Below are 23,343 nucleotides of genomic sequence, written 5' to 3' on the forward strand. Positions count from 1 at the left end.
ATACTGTTCTTAGGCCTCTAAAAGGCATTGATAAGAATACACTTCCTGTTGTGTTTCATTCACATCCAAGCAGTTGGAACACACGTGATTTTCTCTGAGTACATGAGTGGATATGTTAGTCCTTTTGTTGAAAGATACTGTAGAAAAATTTCATTAATGATAGATGTCTTGTGATTGTCGATAATTATGCTGCTCATCCAATAGAGTATGGTGATAACATTCATGTTGTGTTCTTACTGCCGAATACAACATTGTTGCTGCAACTATGTGACCAAGGCCTAATAGTCACAATTAAGGCTTACTACATGCAAAATGTGACACTTTTTTGTGAAGACCCATTGACAAAGAGGGAAACTGAAGCATCTTTGCAAGTGATCTGGAAAGACTACATTATAAAATTGCAATCAGCACCTTGGAGATGCTCTCAATAGGCTAACAGTCTCAATAAGAAATGGTGTTTGGAGGAAATTGTCCCAAAGCAGTGAATGATTTTAAAGGCTTCGAACCAACAATAAATATGGAAATAGTGAATCTGGCTAAGGAGGTTAGTTTTGTGGAAGTTGATAAAGATGATTTTGAAGAGGTTTTGGCATCCCATGACCAAGAACTGACAGATGAAGACCTGAGTGTAAGAGGAAAGGAACAAATCAAAACCGAACGCAATAGTGAACGGCCCGAAAGTGAAGTCATCCAGGAACTGAACGTGAAGCACTTGCGTGTGAATTTTGCTACAATTGACAATGCTGCAATAATTGGAGAAAAGTATGACTTTAATTTTGAAAGGGCAAGTAGGTTTTGAGCAACTTTACTGGATGCTTTGAGTGCTTACAAAGAAGTGTATGATAAAAAACATGAGGCTAAGCAGTCAAGCATACTGTCATATTTCAAGACTTCCTCACCAGCCACATCACCACAGCAGATGATGAACTTTGACCTTCGACATTGAGGCAGGCAGTCATGGAAGGTGTAGATGTTAAGTGACTTGACAGATTCAGACGACCATAAGATATCAATAGATGACCCTATTCCTTTCTCTCCCCAACCTCCAAAGACTCAGCCTAACCACACTGTATATACATTATTTCTCCGTTATAGGCTGTGTATTAATCATATCATTCCTGCTTTTAATAAATGTTAGTTATTTTGTTTTATATGTTATTTGGTAGATTATTTTTTGAATCTGGGAACGCTCAAAAAATTTTCCCATAGAAATCAATGGTTATTGGTTCTTCACGTTTTGCCATTTCAGCTAAAGAAAGGCTCAGTAGTTTTGTGAAGTGGGGTAATTCATGCTGCTCAGGTTCCACTTTAATCAGATTCACTATTTTTGAAATAAGCTTACCTTTAATTTAAATATTGTTGGCATTCAGAAATTGTTGGATGCCACTTTAGCAAATACTCAATTGTTACAAATATTCTTCCTCAACTGAGGTTTTGGATGAAGGAAGATTTCTTCATTAGTGAATAATGTATTTGAGGCAGGGTAGAAATTCCTTTCTTCATCTAGCAAATTGTGATAAATTATTTACTGACACCTCGCAATTCACAAAATATTGCGATGTGTTGGTGCAAAAGAGATTTACTAATTATAAAGCATTTTGAAATAATGAGCAAGCACAAGATCTCTTATTTTTTTTATTATTCTCCTTTATTTGTCACAACTGGATTGACAATTTGTTCTCAAAGAATTTGTGGAATGGTTTATCTCCCCAAGATAATAAGACCACGAGGCGTAGGAGCAGATTCATCTCATCAAATCTGCTTTGTCATTCGATTCATGGCTGATGTATTTGTACTCTCAATTCTGTTTTCCTGTCTTCTCCCCATAACCTTTGATATCTTTACTAATCAATAACCAATCAGCCTCTGCTTTAAATATACCCAATGTCTTTGCCTCCACTGTTGACAATTCCACAGATTCACCACCCTCTGGCTGAAGAAATTTTTCTTCCTCTTTATTCTAAAGGGACATTATTTTAATGTTGTCCCTGATGATCCTAGATTCTCACATGAGGAAAACATCTTTGCCATGTCCACACTATCCTGCCCTTTCAATATTTGGTAGGTTTCAGTGAGATTCCCTCCCACCATCCTTTTGAATTTTACAAATATCTTCCCTGAGCCATCAAACACCTCTCATACATTAACCCACTTATCCCTGGGATCATTCTTGTAAACCTCTGGACTCTCTTCAATACCACCATATTTTTCCTTAGATATTGGGTCCAAAATTGCTCACGAACTCCAAATGTAGTCTGACCAATGCCTTATAAAGACTCAATATAACATCTTTGATATTTATGTTCCTTTGAAATGAATTCTTACATTGCATTTCCTTTCCCACTGCTGACTAAGCTTTCATGTTTACCTTCTGGGGAATCCTTCACTAGGACTTCCAAGTCCCTTTTGGACCTCTGCTTTCTGTATTCTTTCCCTATTTAGAAAATAATCAACTTCTTTATTTCTTCTACCCAGGTGCATTACCATACTTAAACAGCTTTTAAGAAGGTGCTCCTAACCTACCATCATGTCTCCTTTAACACCAGGGGATACAGCACTATAGATCTTTGTAACACTACCATCAATGATGCCTTCCATTTCATTCAGTGCCCTCTCTTTCTAAAGTTAGATCACCTGGCTGTGATGGTCCTTCCTGCATTTTTTGTAGCTAAAGAGCATGGAACCAGCAGTGAAGATTGTACAAAGATGGTCTGGAGAGCCAGAAGAGTGGCTTTGCTATTGTCTGGAATCAGTGCAACATTCAAGGCATCGGTGGAAGATCTGATGAATATGCCACAGTAGTTATTGACTTTGTCAGGAAATGCACGGATGAGTGTGTTCTGATAAGGGCTACCCCAGTATATCCTATTCCGAAGCCAAACTGCTGAAGACCAGTGGAGTTTAGGATGGAAGTTTCAGAGAGATCCAGAAAGACCAGATACAAACTCTAGAAGGTCATCAACAATGCAGAGACAATCCCAGACTAACCTGGAGTCTCAGACAGAAGAATGATGGCTGTGGCAGGGCTTGCACACCATTACATCCTCTAAGGTGAAACAAGGCCTGATCATCAACTGTAATGCACCTCTTCTGGGTGACCTCACTGCATTCCATTCTCACTTTGAAGGAGAAAATAATAAAGAACCCTCGTGAGTCCTCACGCCCCTCAGTAACTTTGTGCTCCTAATCTCAGGTGCTGATGTGAACATTCAGGAGGTTGAATCCATGGAAAGCATGGTGTACCTGGCCTTGTCCTTAAACCTGTGCGAACCAACTGGCTGAAGTTTTAATGAGCATTTTAATCTCTTGTTGAAGAGCATCCATCATTCTAGTGTCCAAGAAGATCAATTTAATGCACCTCAGTGACTATTAACCAGTGGCACTGTGTCTAGCAGGATGAAATGCTTTGAAGATGTTGGTAATGATCCGAATCAACTCTTTGTCAAGAAGGACCTGGACCTATGCCAAATCACCTATCACCATAATAGGTCCAGAGCAGATGCCACCTCGCTTACCCTCCACTCTGCAGTAGATCACCTTGGCCATAGAAATACCTATATCAGGCTGTTTTGTTCATTGACTATAGCTTAGCATTCAACAGCATCATACATGCAAAACTTATGACCAAGCTAAAGGATCTGGGACTCTGTTCATCCTTATGCAATTGGATCTGAATTTTCCTCATTGGCAGTCCCCAATCAGTGTGGATTGACAACATCACCTCTTCCACACTTGACCACCTACACAGGCACCTCAAAACTGCGCAGCCATGTTCAGTTATAACTTAATCTATAAACTTACTGATGACAACACTGTTGTTGGCCAAATAGAATGTAGTGGAAGGTGTACTGACCTGCTGCATCACGGTCTGGTATGGAAATACCAATGACTCGAGCATAAAGCCCTCCAAAAGGTAGTGAACACAGCCCAGCACATCACAAACAAAACCCTCCCCGCTCTTGAGTACATCAACAGTGAACACTGCTGCCGGAGAGCAGCAGCAATCATCAAAGACCATCACCATCCAGCACACACTCTTCTATCGCTGCTTTGATGAGCCACAAGACTCGCATCACTAGGTTCAGGAACACATGCTACCTTTCCACCATCAGACTCCTCAATGACAAACTCAGTCAGAGATTATTTCACTGGAAAAGTTAGTTCTGAGGAAAATCAGTCTCCATAGGGATATATGGGCCGACTAAACAAGGTGGCAGATAGATTTTGGTTAGAAAACACAAGTTGTGCATTTTTTGTAGAAAAGATTGAAAAATATTCAAAACTCTGGGAGGTGAGCATTTAATGTTCCACTGAGAGGTCTTGTTGACAGTTCATGACATATAATGTGAAATGCAGACAGCAAGCAGTAAGAAGATAAAATTGTCTTTATTGCAAGTTTACAGTTGGATCGAGGTAGAGAGCTCACATTGGTTCTATCTTAAAGAATATAATTGACTTGGGTTGTAATTCTGTGGATTGATTCCTGAGATGTTTAGAAAAGTGTTTAGCAGAATGAAAGAGATACCAGATTCTGTGGGGTATGATCAAGGAGATGCTAAAATAATATTTCCAGCATTTAAAGAATCTATAATTGGAGGATATAAGTCAGCATGGTTAGTGTAGCAGTTAGCGGAACACTGTTGCAGCCCCAGTGACCTGGGTTCGAATCTGGTGTTGTCTGTAAGGAGTTTGTATATTCTCTATATCTACTTGTGTTTCCTCTGGTTTCCTCCCACCATTCAAAATGTACCGGGGTTGTAGTCATTTGGGTGTAATTGGGCAGCATGAGCTTATGGGCTGAAAGGGCCTGTTACTGTGCTGTATGTCTACATTTAAAATTAAGTCTTTGATTAGGGGTAGATTGGAGATAAAGATACATTTCTTTATGCAGAGAGTTGCCACTGTTTGGAATTCTCTCACCCACAGGGTTGTATGTGCTTGAATCTTTAGTAATGAGGTCAACCTTTATTTCCTTCATTTAGGAAATAGAGCCGGTAAAAGTGGACAAGACACATAATCGGTCATGATGTTGAATGATGGAAGCAGGCCAAACCCTGTTAATCATGTTTCTATTGCTGACCTATTGAAATGTGATTGCAGCTTCTGACATTGTACATTTACAATCTGTTTCAATCAGTGTTTCCCTTGGATATATCGTATATTTCAGTGTACAAGTCAAGTCGTGAAACCCCAAAAAATCTCTTAAAAAATGAGGGTCGACTTGTATGCCAGATATACTTTTGAGACCTTAAATTGGAGACCTCACAATCCAATCTGCACTGCTCTGGCGTAAAAGTTGACCCTGGAAAAACCAATTTGGGATATGTTGACCCTCGAAAAAACAAAAAAGACAATTAGCACCCTTCAAAATTGCTATCATTATCCAAAAACAACACATTTAGAACCCTTCAAAATCATTCTTGCTATCAACTGAAGCAAAGATGGTGACAACCACATCCATACTCTCACTGTTTAAACAGTCATCATATGGATCCCAGTATGTATCTGATGAGGTGGTTTCAGCTTCTTTGTCAGTGTCCCACAATAAATTATCTTTCGTGCCATCAATTTTTAAATGCTTTTATCACAGTCTTCTTTAACTTTGTCCCATGCCTTGAGCTCGAAGTTACACAGCATATCAAGTGTTGCAACACACATTGCCCCGCCTTTTATAAATGACTTCTGCACTCGACGTCCATGTATTCCATTTCTTGTGCACATGGTCTTTGAATGGCTTGTTCAAGCAAACATTGAGAGGTTGCAATATAGATGTCAAACCACCCGGGATAACTGCCATGTAAGTACTATGCAGTGCTAATCTACTGTTAGTGTTCTCAGTTAAGTGGCTACAAAATATATCCCAGACCAGCAAACCCTGTTCTTTGCGTAAACCACCTGGTCGCCTTTTCCGCACATTGTCTATCTATAGATATACACTATTTTCATCCATCCATCCTTTTTCATGAAAATGTACAAAAAGTATGTGCAGAAAATTTTATTTTTGGTTTAATTTTGCATTTGAAGATTACTATGGATCTTAACTTTGTCCCATTGGCCATGCACAAAAACACTACAGTAAACCTTGTCCTTTCATGGCCTGTACTTCTGGTTTGCGCAGTTTTAACGCCTTTCCACTTCAAGCCTATCATGTTGAAATTCATGGAGGTTTCATCCATGTTTCCAATATTTGTCAATGCAAACTAATGTTTCTGCCAGTTCTGTATAACAAACTGGTGAAAACTTGCAACTTTATGATCAAGATCTTTTGGTAGTTTGTGCAATTTTTGTTTTTTTGGCATAACACCAGATTTTTCCTGTTCATGAAACGATTGCACCAGCCTACTGTAGCCTCAAAATCATCACCAAGGTCTGGGTGTGACTGCCCACTGAAGTGCATATGTTCTTATTTTATTTCAGGTGACCATGTAACAATTTTGCCTCTGTTCACGTACCCATATTGCAATTTGATTTTCCAACTCCGACCAACAAGTGTTTCCTTTTCTCAAAGAACATTGCCTTTTGGTGATGTTTCATAAAGTCTCTTCTTTCTACCTTCAATCTCTTTCCAACTTCTCATGTACATCAAATTTTCTTGCAGCAGTGCAGTTGTTAATTTTGGCCATTTCTATCACTTTCAACTTAAAGCTCGCTTCTTTTTTTTGTCATGTGCTGCGTTTGGTTGATGGACCCTCCATGATAGCAATCACCTCCATCCAGCCAATGCCCAGCAGATCAATACATGCGCTCTATGGGGATCAACATATACACTGGTCAGTGGCCCATCTCACTCATCACAAGCTTTGGGTTATACGCCGGTCAACGGGGCACCTCAGGCAGCCAGAAAATTGGGGTCGACTTGTACATTGGATATACCATAAAATTAGGCTGAACAGGGAGGGGCGGCAGGGAGAAATCTTATACGCCAAAATATATGGTATTTTAATTTTACCACAATAAATTCACCATTCTGCAAACATTAAATATTGAGATTCATAAGGGTTCAGGTAATACCATGGGAGAAAGATGGCATCTTGAGACTGACAAGTGATTTTGTTGAAACAATTCTTTGAGATCTTTATGGGAAGTTGCTGGATGACTTTCTCCTGACTTGTTTGGAAAGATGTGAGGTTTGTCACTTGGATATAGAGAAAATGAGATGTCGTCACCTAATATGATGTAGAGCCTCAGTCTTTGGATATTTTCTAGATTTTCTAGATTCTATTTGGATATTTTCTAAAGGAATTGAAGATGAGGATGGTACAAAAAAAATGGCATGAAGGTAAAAGAAACTTTTTTGATGGCAAAATGGAAGAAAGTGCTGAAAGGCTGCCTGCTACTTCTCATGTGTTTCAAGTGCAGTTTCTAAATTTTGTGAGAAATATTTTTATAATTTCAATGTTTTGTCATTCATGTCTGAACTTCTGAAATTTCATTTTGCATTTTTTCTTAAATTTAAGATGCAGGTGAAAATAATCATGGGGATGCGTTGAACCAGAAAAACACAGATCAGAGTAGGAATGCTGATAACCAAGCTACTGAATCACACAATAAAGAAGGTATCTAAATAAAACCTTTTTTTTTCAAAAATAAGTGCATAATGTGAATTTCTTTTTCCATTTGTTTGCACGTGTATAATAAGTCAATCCTCTACATAATTCTTGTTAGTAAATTACAGGCCATTCTCCTGTCATTAGTGACTGTTTATGGCCTTAGCATGGTTAAAGTTTTTTCTACCACATAGCACTCCAGCACAGAAACTGGTCCCTTGATCCACCTAGTCCATGCCAAACTATTTTTCTGCCAAGTCCCATCGACCTGCACCATTGCCCTGCATATCCCTCCCATCCATGTACTGAACCAAGTTTCTCTTAAATTTTGAAATCAAACTTGCATTCATCATCTCTGCTGGCAGCTCATTCCATGTTCTCCCTACCCTCTGAGTAAAGATGTTCCCCTCAAACATTTTACCATTTACCCATGTCCCTTATTTCTTAGATGAGATTTTAGTGGGAAAAGCCCGTTTCCATTTACCTTCTCTATATTCCTCATAATTTTGTATACCTCTATAAAATCTCCCTCATTCCCTGATGCTCCAGAGAATAAAGACCTAACCTTTTCAACCTTTCTCCACAACTTAGGTCCTCAAGTCTTGACAACATCCTTGTAGATTTTCTCTGCACTCTCCTGCAGGTAGGTAACCATATTTGCTTGAAACATTCCAAATTTGGCCTCACCAATGTCTTATGCCACTTCAACATAACATCCCAACTCCTGTACTCAGAACTTTGAATTATGAAGGCCAATGTGCCAAAAGCTCTTTACTACTCTGTCATTCTATGTCCCTACTCAAGGGAGTATGTATTTGTATTGCCAGATCCCTTCGCTCTATTGCACTCTGTGTAAGTTCTACTCTGATTTGTCTTCCCAAAGTTCAACATCTCACACTTGACTGCACTTAATTCCATCTGCCATTTTGTTGCCCATTTTTCTAGTTGGTCCAGGTCTGGCTGCAAGCTTTGACAGCCTTCCTCGCTGTCACAAGTTTGCTTTGATAAAGACATGGTTCATCCTCTATGCAAAAAACATTTAAAAACAGTTTTCTATATTTTGTTTTAACTGTTTTTGTTGTTCCAGTTATATTTTACATTAATCCTGTGTATTTTTAAAATTTAGTGTGATGTGAAGATGTGAAAAGAATTTTTGAATAAAATGAAGATCAGAACAGGAAATAAATACCGTGAACAAGACTGCTTGAAAGTAATTGGGTAATTTATTTATTAATATTGCACTTTTTAGTAACTAAAAATTGTGCGGTGGTCTATATCAAAATAGACCAAATTTATATTAAGGACAATGTCTGTATGGACAGGGTATGGGTCTTTTAATTAAGTACGAACTATTAAACAACAATCCAGGTTTAATTTGTACTGTAGATATAATTGAGAATGCTCTAAAATATTAACTGTTTTTAAATGGTGATTATTTTGCACTCCTCAGTGGCAGCCTTACTGTAGAATGCAATAGTTCGTGCATATTTCAACTCTACCTTCAATCCAGTTAAAGTTTACTTTTATCAACAGTCCAGAAATGTAAGGAGATGTGCAACTTCAGTACAGGTTTATATTAGTGGTGTGGTTAAACTGTCTGTCTCTTTTAGTTGGTGGGGTTTTAATGAAAAAAATGTCAAATAATTACTTTTTAATCCTGCCAATAACAGAAAATATAATTGAATACCTATCGCGAAAAATAATTAATGCAATTCTCTCTGCTTGTGTCCGAACACTGGAATTAGGATTTGTTTTTACATTTATCCTCCACTCTGGAGCACCCAATTATAACATAGCATGTGAATATCATAGCACATCTTTTCAATCCCCCTCGATATCTGTTCACTGAAAATTACATTTTCAACATCTAAAATAAAAATGCAACTTAACTGTGAGGCCAAATCTGCACAACCAAAGAGGTGGCTTGTTTAATGTTTACTGATAATATTCACTTTTTCTGTGAGAACTGAATATTTAATTCAAAATAAAAAGGACGATTGCTTCGTTTTGTTTACTTGTTTTAATTTTGCAGATGAAGACAATTCTGATGAAAGCAAAAGCCCAACATGATTTTTATTTTCCCCATTCCCCCCCCCCCCCCCCCAATTTTTGAAGCACATTTTTCTGTTTTGAGGGAGAGGGAATCTTGTTTACAAAGGATGACTTTTGGGTTGGAGTAAGTACCTTAGTTTTTTTCCTGCCATTGTAACAGCACATTCTTTGCCAGTATGCTGTACAGCTAGGGTACATTTATGATTTTTGTTGATTTAAAAACAATTTGTTCATTTGAAGGTTTTTCTCCTCATTTAATTTGAACAAGATTTTGTAATTAGTCCTCACTGAGTTGGTTACATTTCTTTTTCCAGGTAGCTGCTAAAATATATGTTCACCTTTAAGCACTTTGTGGAATTGGGTAGCTCCTTTTCAATGATAATTTAATGTTGAATTTCATATTTCCACTTCTGAATTCTGCAACTACACTATCCTTCACAAATGATTACTTAAATGAAGCAGGACCACTTTGTGATTCCGTCATCCCTTGTACCTTGTAACCACAAGAGATACAACAGTAGACATGAAAGCCTGCAGATGCCAGAATCTGGAGTAACAATCTGCTGGAGGAAGTCAGTAGGTCAAGAAGCATTAGTGGGAGAAAAAGTAGACAAGATTTTACTTTTGTGGTGTGAATTGCCTTTGCTGCTCATCTTTCATCCATGACAGCACATTGAAATATGATATTGCTAATTACTATGCTCTTGTTCTGTAAAAATATAAGAACTTGTGTGAATTTGCATTCTCACACCATACAGATGGAGTTGTTCAATAATTAAAACACTGACAAAGCAGTCCTCAGGATCAATACAAAATGGTAACTTCGATGTGGATTCCAGCTTTTTGTTGTGATTCAAGAGTATTTTCCCTACCCCGTGCAAAGAGAATACTTTGCAGATATTATTGGTACCTGGCAAGAATGGTGAGGACACTTAAAAAGTTATATTTTTATTCAGATCACAATATTAATACAGTACAACAGCATATATAAAGAACTTGAGCCTCCTGATTCTGAAACACTTGAGCCATAGCAGGAACAGTACATTTTAATGTGTTAATTAGTTCATTACACGAGAGGGTTCTTGGCATACAAATTATATTAACTTGACCACTGGAAAATATTTGTGAATTGAGAAATCAAATTCTGGAGGAACCTGAAATTTAAGAAAAAAACAAAACTTGTAAAAATCACAATGTTGGAGAAACTCAGCAGATCCAACAGTGTACTTTATATAGCAAAGATAAAGAAACATAAGTAATGTTTCAAGGTATGTTGCTTGTACGCACATTTTCAGAAATTGCACATATTCACAGTGTAGAATTGTTTTGTACACTTGTATTGCACTCTTTAGCCAATGTAACCTGTCTATCCAACTGGCTGAACTTTACACAAAGGTACTGCTTTAGTTACCTTACTCACCCTTCTGCCTTGCCCACCACCAGTCATCTTCAAAAGATAAGGGCAGATCAAGGGTACTGTTTTATGGACTGAGTAATCACTGTTAAATGGCCGTAAGGAACTTGGATTGAGCTACCTCAAACTATTGCATTCTGTTTTCATGCTGGCTAGTTTGATGACACAAGAGTGTTCCCCATGTTACTGTGAATTTGGATCTGCAAAAAACCACCTGATTAGGCTAACTGGTGTGATTTTCCCCGAAGTACAACAATTTGTCAATCACAGTTTAAATTTTTAGCGCCAGCTGCAATGTTTTGGACATGAACTTCTATCTTTAGATCTTTCGCTTAGGGCTCTAGCTTGCTAGTCCATTGATTTTGCTTGTAAGATTCTGTATACAAATATGGATTTCAAAACAAACCACTCTACTGGTGACTATTCTAATGCAATGGTATGTGAACAGTTTTGAGCATGACCCAGTTGATCTGTAGACATTTTTGGATATTGCACAATGTTAGCATAGTACCAGAATATCTATAGAACATTTTCCATAACTGTTAAAGTAGTTCTGAGAACTTTTCCCCACAAGTTCTTTTGAGTTATAGCGAGGATGCCCAATGGTTAATGTAAATACATTGCAAATTTTCAACCTTCTACGTCCACCCATGAAGATTTGCATGACAAAAATATTAATGGAAAGCTTCAACAGCACGAGTGCATTTGTTTTTCCCAATGATGTGCAAGAAAGTGTAAAATTTGAAATGGTGTGGGAAAATAATCAGTAGAAGTCTCCAAAATGAGACTTTTTTAAAAAAAAGCAGTGAAAATGGATAACTGGAATAATTTTTGAAAATAACTCTTCTGCTACTGAAAAAGTTAAAGTTTTAACATTTTCACATATTTACCTGGGGACTGGGACCTGTATCTGCAGGCCCAGTGATAAAAGAAACCTACATACTTTGTATTACTCACAAGATCTACATTTTGATTGAACCCATAGATTAAAAAAAACAGCATAATCTGAGGTGTTTTTTAAATATACATACTTATGAAATTTTTTCTCAGTTTTCGAGTGTGGTAAATCTATTCACATAAGGATTTTCAGATCCAGCATGTACAATTGATATCATGAAAAGTTCAGAATAATTTATGCAGTGTAAAGATCATTGTCCAACAAGAGTTTTAGATGCCAAATAAAGTGCCCTCACACAGGTGGTTCCCACTAGCTTGATGTGACCTGTTGAAAATCTAATTTTACAGTTTGTGGCACCTCAAACACAATTTTTTTGTTTCATAGACCATTAGGTCTCACTGATGCAGGTACATTAAGGAAGACAGGAGCATGTTAGGCAATCAACCTTTGCTTGAATTTTCTTACTGGCAGCAAGGAAACCCCTTTCATTGATAGCAAACCAAAGACTGAATTTTTTGAGTAAAATCTAGTGGTCTGTAGGGATCACACTTTAAAGTGTCACACTTTTCCCACTTTAAAATTCTATTATGTACTTCTAGTATGGATGCAACATTTTGTATTTGCCCCTCTCCATCCAACAAATTTTATCTTAGACAAGAAACAGCAAAAATATACACAAAAAAATCATGACGTGCATAGAATTGCTTACAAAAGGAAGAGTTCTTCCTGCAGGTACAGAAATTGTAATAGATATTGTCAGCTGAAGATTTTGTATGGTCAATTAATACTCTGTTGAATAACCTACATATGGATATTTGATCAAAAGAACGTCAATTCTGCATGTTCAAGCAACAAACTGCAAGTTTCAATTAGTCATTTGGAACTCCACAAAACTATACTTCACCTAACTCGTGGACCAAGGTCAATCGCAGCACCTTTGTACTATTTACATAGAATATGCTGGAAACATCAGCATATTGTTTCTTTTACCACAGATGCTACTTAGAATCAAGACTTTTTGGTTAATGACCCTCTATTCGGAAGGGTGTGGTCATGCAGGTGTGTTTTGGTTGAGTTCTCCGTGAAGAGAATGGTAAATAGATGGTCATAACTTAAATCAAGATTTTCTTTATCAAAAATGGATATAGCAAGTACAAAGAAGCCAAAGCAGCCAAGAACAAAGACTGAAGAAGCTCTTATTCAACCAGGAACATCAGGTGAAAGTGAGCTGTGCAAAAATGGCAACGGGACTGGCAGAATCAGGTAAAAATGGAGAGTCAGGCCAAGAACTGAGCATCATCCTGGAAAAAATGGAGAATATGAGTAACCGATTCATAAGTGTTGAAATGCAACTCTCTTCTAGGGAAAGCACGATGGAAGAGAGATGAACAGTTGTATTCCTATGGAAAAAAAAATGACTTAAAATCTAAAGAACAAATATGATGCATTTAACTATGGCAACCATATTTTGATTATATAGGGGCCTAAATATAAAAAGGTGCTACTATTATAAAAATGTTACCTCCCCAATGAAGATTTTTTTAAAAACCCAACTATAAGCCCTGACGGTATACGGATTTATACTGGGAAGGGGTTGTTGTGTAAGAAATAAAGTTATATACAAATACTTATATATTTTGAAAATGGAAAATTTTGATATGTATATTTATGGAAAAAAATAAAATATTTTTAAAAAAAGAGAGATTCTTTATTAGTAGCAGGGTATTTGACCTGAAATCTTAGCTCTGTTTCTCTTTTCACAGATGCTACTGGATTTATCAAATATTTCCAGCATTTTATATTTGTAATTCAGATTTTCATTTATTTTCCAGTTGTTATATCAACCCAACACAGACCACAAATTAACCCCATTCTCCTCCCTTCTGCTGATAACCTTAGATGCCCTTACTAATCAAGAGTTCAAAAAGCAGAGGATCAAAGGGACTTAGGAGACCTTGTGCAAGATTCCATAAAGGTTAACTTGTAGATTGAGTCAGTAGTAAGGAAGGCAAATGCAAACATGAACTTTCATTCTGAGAGGACTGGAATATTAAAACCAATGATGTAATGCTGACATTTGAAGTATTATGAGCAGCTTTGGTCCCCATTGCTCAGTTTGGAGTTTTGCCACAGACAGCTGTGGAGGACAACTCATTAGGTATATTTAAGGCAGAGGTTGGATTATTTTTGGTAATGATCCTCTTTGAAACTAAAGGAAATTTACTCTAATGAATATTTCTTCTATTTTAGTTGGTTTATGTGACAATCATTCTCAATGCATTTATTATAGTATTGTTAGAATTTACCTTGGATTCTTTCTTGTGGCCTCCTGCAAGTAACTTCATCACCACAATGTTAGGTTTTGCAACCTTTAAAATTTTTTTTACCTGAAAAGTGAAATTCCACAAGTCACAGAACAAAATAACAAATAAGCACATCTAATAAAAATGGCATAAATTAAACTGAGCATTATCAGTGTATCAAACTACTGCAAGATGAAGACACATCTAAAATATTTTTCAGTGTCTAAACACGACTAATTGAGAAAAAAAAAACATTTAATTCAAAGCACAAGTATTCTGCAGTCTTCCATACCTCATTATCTGGATTCGGGATATTCTCCAGTATCATCTTGGCTTGTTGGAAGTGCTTACTGGCTGCTATGTACAGGTCAGAAGATTGAGGAGGTGGAGTGTATTTGTTTAGGTCAGACATTTCCTATTTGACAGAATTTTAAAATGCTTCAGAATGTAGATAATTGAGAAAATAAATCTTTGTTTAATTAATGTTATTCAATTACAAATTTGAACACCAGGACTGAACTCTGAAACAAGATGGGATAAGGATCACAAATCAAAATAATAGCATGTCTGGACATATGACCACTGCAACAAGACTAGGATGAGTGGGTGACCCCTATTAGTGAATCATACACTGCACTTGGGACTCCGGTTTCCAATGGCAGTGTCTGATGGTGCTGTAATTTAATCAATCTGTGCAACCTCCTAACTGTAAGCCCCGAAAATACAGATGAAAAACAGTAAGTTTTCATTTATTTTACTTTTAAAAACAAAAAAAATTAAGAAAAAGTTTTTTTTAATTAATGAAAGCAATATTAATTGTATTGAAATGTGGGGCATTATAAACTCTTACAAAGCCTTATCCATGTTGATTGAAGGCCTATTAGTGTGTTCCAGGAACAAGGCTACAGCAGTTAGCTGGGAAAGATACTAGCATGGATATACAATTGGCTGATTGGGAGAAAGCAAAGAGTTGAATAAAAGGGGCCTTTTCTGGCTGGCCACCAGTGACTAGTGGTGTTCTGTAGGAGTCATTGTTGGGACAGTTACTTTCTACATTGTTTGTAAATGGTTTAGATGACAAAATTGATGACTTTATAGCCAAATTAATAAGTGATAGGAAAACGGGTGAAGGGGCAGGACATGTAGTATGTCGAGGGACTGGATAGGTTGGGAGAATGAACAAAAGAAGTGGCAGATAGAATAAAGCTTAGGAACGTGCATGATCGTGCACTTGGGTAGAAGGAATAAAGAAGTTGACTATTTTCTAAATGGGGAGAGGATTCAAAAAGCAGAGGATCAAAGGGACTTAGGAGACCTTGTGCAAGATTCCATAAAGGTTAACTTGTAGATTGAGTCAGTAGTAAGGAAGGCAAATGCAAACGTGAACTTTCATTCTGAGAGGACTGGAATATTAAAACCAATGATGTAATGCTGACATTTGAAGTATTATGAGCAGCTTTGGTCCCCATTGCTCAGGAAGGGTGTGCCGATGTAGGAGACGATCCAGAGATTTAGGAGAATGATTGCAGGGGTGACAGAGTTAACATGAGTAGTGTTTGATGGCTCTATGCCTGTACCCACTGGAGTTTAGAAGGATGCGGGAGGATATCATCTAAACATTCAAAATTTTGAAAGGGCTTGATAGAATCGATGTGGAGATGTTTCCAGTAGTGGCAGAGTTTTGGACATGAGGGCACAACCTCCAGAATAAAAGGATAGAGGAGAAATTTCTTCAGTCAGTGCTAGTAATCTATTGAATTCATTGCCACAGACAGCTGTGGAGGACAACTCATTAGGTATATTTAAGGCAGAGGTTGATAGTTTCTTGATTAGTAAGGGCATCTAAGGTTATCAGGAGAAGGGAGGAGAATGGGGTTAAAAGGAAAAATTGCATCAACCAATAATTTTAATGGTGGTGCAGACTCAATGCTGCTCTTGGACTAGTTGATAAAGCCTCACTACAATGGCTCTGCAATCATGAGACTTGTTGGGAGTGGAGGGAGGAATAAATAAGTATGATCAGTGTTGAGGAAGATGGCTTGATTACCTATGGAGTGAATTCAACCTTTATTTGTGCACATCTCCATTCTAGAAATTGTGAATGACATGAAAAGCAATAAAAAATTATATGTAAATGTACCGCGTGTTTTGGCCCATGAGCACCCATGTTTGTAACATGGGAGGAAATTTGATCATCCAGTGGAAACCTATGCGGTCATGGGGAGAATGTACAAAAATTCCTCGCCGACAGTGTGAGATTAGAACTCAGGGCAATGGGATGAACCGCTTTGCTAACTGGAATAATTTAAATTCCAAATCTGCTTTGGTGGGATTTGAATTTGGGTCTGTGAATTGTCATTGGTGTGGGCATGTTGGGCCAAAGGGCCTGTTTCCATGCTTTACAACTTAACAATGAGCCACAATTATAAATAAAAAAAAGCCAGAAAGAAATCAGAAAAAGAAAATCCACAAGAAAAATGCTTCAAAGACTAAATTAAACAGAGCATTATCGTATCTTTAGTGATGCCTCCAATAATAACTGAACCAAATATTCTTGTAACTTCCACAATTAATAGTAAATTACATAACCTGCACATTAAACCAACAATTCTTGGTTCTCACCTTGAACTGTAAATAGTGTACTGGTGGTGGAGTAAGAACACCATTGAAAGGAGCAAATCTATGTTCATATCGAACCTGTTCACTATCCAGCTCAAATTTCGGCTTTCTCACTTTTCCATCCATATCAAATGCTATCATTGTCTGTATCACACAATAAAAGTGGAAAAATGCAAGTAATTCAAATTTTAAAAATGTGACTGAACATGACCAACTTTTCATATAATGGAAAACAATGGAAGTCAATTAAATTAAATGCATTACATGCCTTAATATTACTTGGTGAAATTGGATGGTAAACTGGTATAGATCTACATATTCGATACCATCAACGTATCATGAATAATCAATTTTTAATTCATAATGCTATATTCTACCAGCACTTGACACTTTATCCACACATTTTATTTTTTATTCTATTTTGCCTTCAGTATATTCAGAGTTCCCTTAATTTAATTCCACTTTTACCTATCCACCATTTCAGTGCTGCAGCATTCTATATAGAGGTCATGTCCCAGCCTCCAACACTTCAGGGAGAAAAATGTCAGCCTTTCCAGTCTTTCATTATTCAGCCCTCTACTCCTGGCAATATTCTTGTGATGACATCCTTCCAAATGTGGGACAACCACAACTGCACACGATGCACTCCAAGTGTGGCAGCATTTCATTGTACTTACTTCCACTGACTGGTAGGATGGAATGTTGCACTCATTGATATTGACTGGTGTTCAATTGCCACATCATACAAACCTATTTCAGCTGCTTTTGGATAGGTGATTTTGCTTACATGGGAGTCCTGAAATCAAGTTCTGACTCAGAACTTGCACAGAAACTGAACATAGACTGACATGATAGGAAAGATGTGTTCAGGCTTGAACAAACCTTGCCCCCCCCCCCCCTCCAAAATCCTTTTTCAGTCACCAAAGCCCACCTCTAACTTTGCTAGCTGTTATATTGAAGTTTAAAATCAGAATCAAGCATTTTGAAAAATAATAATAAATAAGAAAGCTTGCATTCTCTGCAGTCCTGCTGAACTGATGAGTTCAGGATTCTGAGCTGGGAATTTGAGCAAGACTTCACCCATAACTGTGACTTGGGAATTTGTTACAATTTAAACAATAATTTGAGGACTTACGCAGCACTGAAGTGAGCAAAAGCCAAAGCAGTTGTGTTCCAGCAAGACAGCACCATTATCAAGGTAAGTGACACAGCTTCAAGATCAGGGTGAATATATTTAGGATGGAGATAACGAGGAACTATAGTGAATGTGGAATTCTCTGCCCAAGGAAGCACTGGAGATTGCCTCATTAAATACATTTAAGACACAGTTAAACTGGTAGGGTCACCCATGGTGATGAGGTTGAGGGTGAGGTCCCTGACAAAGAGCAATCCAACCAAGTCCTCAATGGTGGTACAGATGGATGAAGTTATTCTGAACTCAACGGCTGTGAAGATGGATGAAGGCTGCAACAAATCCATTGCTCCAATCGTCATGGTTTCCATGCCATTGGAATTAGTTGTTCGATTTGTGAACTATCATGTGCTTCTTAGAGTGCAACATCAAGTACACATTAAATAAATATGTGCACGGGAGTCTTTGGTCTATCTGATTGAAGGCCATCACTCTTGACCTCGAGGGATAGCCTTGATGACAACGAGACAACAAATTTCTGCACTGTGGGTGAATCAAAGGTAATGGGGAAAAGGCAGGAAGGTGGAGCTGTGCCCATGGCCAGATCATCTATCCTGGAGCAGGCTTCTGGGCTAAATGTTCTGTTTTTGCTCCTATTTCTTTTGTCAAATTCTGTGGCTCAAGCTAAAAGTGGTCTCTGTGCAGTTCATATTCTGGCACCTATGTCAACAACCCATAGCAGATGTGCAACGCCAATTGTTCAATGAAAGGCATTTTTTTGGGCAAGGATGATGTTTTCTTCTCTATATCTAAATTATTAGGCTTTTTAATCTGCACTTGCAAACTCTTCTTGCTTTACTGAACTATATAAACCTCATAAGTAATTATGAGAGAGTGCACAGAACCTTAACAAAACAGATTTTAAAATAAAAACATGCTCACCTTATACATTCCAGCACACATATTATGATAAGCCTGGCTCAAAGTGATTTCTTTGCTTAGTGGGCGAACTGTAAGACAAAGAAAGAAAATTAAATGCAAATCAAACATGTAATTCTTCAGTTCATAGCCTTGATTTATTTTTGAGGCTATCAATGTCTTGAAAGATTATACATTTACATTCCACAGTTTTATTTTCCAAATTAAGAGGCAGGATATCACTTAAAAAGACAAGTCGAAATTTGCATTAACTTACTGCAGAATTATACCCAAATGGAAGGCAAAACGAGAACTGATTTTAAATACCTTTCTTCTTTTTCTTTGTCTTTTTGCTGCTCCGCCCTTTCTGTTGTTCTTCCACAATCCGTTCTTCTGCCATTTGAGAGGAATCGGCACGACTCAGTGTTGATATCAACCAAGCATACAGGAATTCTGAAAGGTACCTGAAGAACAGAATGAACAAATATTTTATAAAAAAGAACAAGGATGTCTTTTGGGATACTTGATCAAAATTAAACAGTGAAAAAAATATACAAGAACTAATTTAAAAAGGAGCAATTGTACTAATCAGTTAGTGTTAAATGAATTTCATATATTTTCTTATAAACAAAAATTGTTCCAGCCGTCATACAAGATGCAAACAAAAGGATCACAAACTGGAAATTACAATAGATTGGAATGCATTATGACCAAAATTGGACGATTACATTTCAATTTCATAGTTTGTTCAATGTGCAAAGGTTATTGTGAATATTGAAATGAGGAAGTAAATAAAAATGTAAGACATTTATTTTCCAAAATGTAAAGTCACTCATCTTTAATGAAACTTTTTTTTCCCAGGTAACTTCTTAAAAATTATGGCATCTACAATGGTACTTTAGCCAGCAACTTTCAAGACAATGAAAAAATACATACATTTATTCAAAATAAACTCTGTTGAACTAGATTTAATAAAACAAATTGAAAAAGAAATATTCTTGAATATCTCATACTGATTTTCTGCATACATGAATGTAGGGAGAATGCAATTTTGAGGACTTTAGGCTTTGCTTCAAGAGGCTTCGGTTAGAGAAGGTGGAAACAAAGCTCTGGTAAGTTTATTATTAATTATGCTTTGTCCTTTCATTTATGCCAAGGTAAAGCAGTTCAAATGGCAACAGGGTTAGTAGAATGTTTGTGAGATGTAGGAATTCTGAGGGATTTGCCATCTACCGGACAGCTACATATGCATGATCTGCATTGAGATGCTTACAGACCGTGTTAAGGAACTGGAGCTGCAGCTCGATGACCTTCAGCTTGTACAGGAGAATGAAGAGTTTATGAAGAGCTAAGGAAGCTTGGTGACTGTCAGGAGAGCAAAAGGAAAGGCAAGAGGGCAGGTAGTGCAGGGTATCCCTTTGGCCATTCCCTTCAAAATAAGTATACAGTTTTGGATATTGTTTGGTGGGGGAGGGGGAAATGACCTATCAGGGCAAAGCCACAGTGATCTGGTCTCTGACAATGAGCTGGCCCTAAGGCTCAGAAGGAAAGGAGGGAGAAAAGGAGAGCAGTAGTGATAGAGAATTCAGTAGTTAGAGGGACAGACAGGAGATTCCAAGAACATGAAAGTTACACCTAAATGGTTTGCTGCCTCCCAGGTGCCAGGGTCAGAGATATCTCAGATCAGGTCTATGGCATCCTGAAAAGGGAGGGCAAACATCAAGAATTCATGGTACATATTGGTATCACTTACTTAGATAGGAAAAGGGATGAGGTCCTGAATGGACAATACAGAGTGCTAGGTAAAAATCTGAAAGACAGGACCTCAAGGGTAATAATCTCATGATCACTTACCATGCCATATGCCAGTGAGGGTAAGAATAGGATGATATGGCAGTAGAATGCGTGGCTAAAGAGGGCATGGGTTCTGATTTCTGGATCTTTGGGATTTCTTCTGGGGAAGGTACAATCTGTACAAAAAGGACAGGGTTCGCTTGAACTGGAAGGGGACCAACATCCTGGCAGAAAGGTTTGTTAAAGCTGTTGGGGAGAGGAATGGAAAACAGAATGATAGGGCAGAGAATAGAGCACATGGTATAAAGATTGAAGCAATGTTCAGTGAGTTTGTGAGGAAGGACAGGCAGAGGAGGGAGCATAAATGCAATCATTTGGAGGGTTTGAAATGTGTTTATTTCAATGATACAAACAGGATTTAGGCAGGATGCAGAGTTGGGTGGAGAATTGGCAGATGGAGTTCAATCTGGATAAGTGTGAAGTGATGCATTTTGGAAGATCTTATTTGAAGGTGGAGTACATGGCTAATGGCAGGATTCTTAATAGTGTGGAAGAACAGGAACTTTGGGGTCCAAATCCATAGATCTCTCAAGGTTGCCGCAAAGGTGGATAGGGTAGCTAAGAAGGTTTATGGTATGCTAGCCTTCATTAGTAGGGGGATTGAGTTTAAGAGTTGGGAAGTAATGTTGCAAGTAACACTTGGAGTATTGTATTCAGATCTGGCTACCTTGTTACAGAAAGGATGTGGAAGCTATGGAGAGAGTGCAGAGATTTACCAGGATGTTGCTTAGTTGGAGAGCGTGTCTTATAAGGCAAGGTTAATAGAGCTAAGGCTTTTGTCTTTGGTGTGAAGAAGGCTGAGAGGCGACTTAATAGAGGTTTTTAAGATTATGACAGGCATAGATAGGATGGACAGCCAGCACCTTTTTTTCCCCAGGGCAAAGTAGCAAATAACAGAGGACACCTGCACAAGGTGAGAGGAGGAAAATTTAAGGAAGACATCAGCTGTTATGGATTTTTCATTTTTACACATTAGTGGGTGCCTGGAATGCATTGCCAGGGTGATGGTGGAAGCTGGTACAATAGAGACATTTAAAAAAACTCTTGGACAGGCACATAGTTGCAAGAAAAATATAAAGTTATGGATGTGACATAGGGAAGGTTTAGATTTTGAGTAAGTTTATATAGGTCGGCACAACATCGTGGGCCAAAAGGCCTGAACAGTGCTGTAATGTTCTAAGCCATAAGCATTTTTTTAGGATGAAGTTCAGATCATAGGATCTCCTGAAGTAGTTGCATAATACCACCTATAATTGTACAATTTGCACACTTCTATGATTAGTTAACTTTTCCTACCAGTACACATAGTAGTACTCATGCATGCTGTAAAGTTCCAATTCAAAACCACTCAACAGGTACTGGATCATGATCCGAAGGTTATGGTAAAGGATCCAGGTGCCTAAACATGCAAGATGTTGCCTTTGTGGCTCCTGCTTTAATAACATGCTGTGGAGTGCTGCATCCACCTTCTCAGCCTGCAAAAAGAGTTCATTTATAAATTAAATTATAATCCAGCATCTTGTCTGATATTTTCCTCATTCCAATGTATGGAATAATAACTTCAGACAACAGTTTGAGACAACCTCAATCCCTTAGCTAAATCCCAAATCTAATCTCTGATTATTTGAAAGAATCATTTATTACCTAATTAAAAACTTTCTATTACCTCTTGCATCCTTTCCCTTTCAAAATCTGTTTTCTATATTCCCTATGCTTTTACATGTGAGAAGATTGCCTCAATCTCTTGTTTGGTTAACAGTAGCATCTGCAGATTATGTATCACACCATATGAAAGAACTGGACACTTCAGACCAATTTGAATCACCTGGAAGAACTATTACAGTCATTCGATTACATCTTGGAACCCTTACTTGTGTCTCCTGTAATTGCAGCTTCTGTAGGAAGCACTTTTTTTGAGAGAATGACTAAGGGTGCTTTGGAACAGATGGAGGAAATTTTAAATGTTGCGTTATTAAACCTGTCTGCTCTGGTAGTATGAAGATGAATTAGTAATCCAGCTGCAGCTGAATGAATGGCCCCCTGACCTGAAAACATGTTTGAGAAGTGTGTATGACTGACCCTGTCCCAAGTGACTCAGTGTAAATAATAAAGGAGTGAATGATGATTGGGTAAATCTTGTCTGCAAGTACAAAGGAGGAAATAAGGTCAAGCTCAGTGTGGAGGATAGACCAGAAAATAAACTGAACTTGCCTGATTAAATATTTTGTAATAATTATACTTTTCATCACTAATATTCCATGTGGGGGATTTTTCAGTCCTTGTGTTCAATTTTCTTTTTTTTAAAAAATAAATAATTAATGTTCAGATTAAATATTCATTGGCTGATTAATTCTCGAAAAAGAACAGCTACGATGAAGTTCGTTGTCAGATTAAGTGGTATTTTAAAGGAATCATATCTTTAGATGAGATGTCAAACTAATCCTGTATATTCAAACTGTCGGAAATAAAATAAAAACTACAGCACCATTCCCGAGAATAATTTACCCCCTCAGCCAATAATATTATGATATAGAACATTACAAGACAGAAACAGACCCATTCAGCCCTTCTAGTCTGGGCTGAACCATTTATTTTTGCCTTGTCCC

General features: G+C 37.6%; 2 protein-coding genes across 5 annotated transcripts in view; one reads left to right on the top strand and one right to left on the bottom strand.

Annotated features, from left to right (window-relative positions):
• Positions 1-9,554, top strand: part of LOC138739282 (Golgi membrane protein 1-like) — a 63,036-nt gene extending 53,482 nt beyond the window's left edge. Inside the window, exons 8-9 of the mRNA XM_069891450.1 lie at positions 7,458-7,556; positions 8,674-9,554. Of these exons, the coding sequence (XP_069747551.1) occupies positions 7,458-7,556; positions 8,674-8,678 (104 nt within the window). The 3' untranslated portion in view covers positions 8,679-9,554. The remainder of the gene's footprint in view (positions 1-7,457; positions 7,557-8,673) is intronic.
• A 977-nt stretch (positions 9,555-10,531) lies between these two features.
• naa35 (N-alpha-acetyltransferase 35, NatC auxiliary subunit) overlaps positions 10,532-23,343 on the bottom strand; it is a 123,472-nt gene continuing 110,660 nt past the window's right edge. For all 4 annotated transcript variants that reach the window (XM_069929687.1, XM_069929697.1, XM_069929679.1 and 1 more), the window contains 7 exons: positions 22,034-22,212; positions 19,211-19,347; positions 18,908-18,975; positions 16,837-16,977; positions 14,507-14,629; positions 14,218-14,298; positions 10,532-10,753 (listed from right to left, as the gene is read on the bottom strand). In XM_069929687.1, the coding sequence (XP_069785788.1) occupies positions 10,694-10,753; positions 14,218-14,298; positions 14,507-14,629; positions 16,837-16,977; positions 18,908-18,975; positions 19,211-19,347; positions 22,034-22,212 (789 nt within the window). In that variant the 3' untranslated portion in view covers positions 10,532-10,693. The remainder of the gene's footprint in view (positions 10,754-14,217; positions 14,299-14,506; positions 14,630-16,836; positions 16,978-18,907; positions 18,976-19,210; positions 19,348-22,033; positions 22,213-23,343) is intronic.

The sequence above is a fragment of the Narcine bancroftii genome, chromosome 1, assembly GCF_036971445.1.
Source record: "Narcine bancroftii isolate sNarBan1 chromosome 1, sNarBan1.hap1, whole genome shotgun sequence".
Lineage (NCBI taxonomy): Eukaryota > Metazoa > Chordata > Chondrichthyes > Torpediniformes > Narcinidae > Narcine > Narcine bancroftii.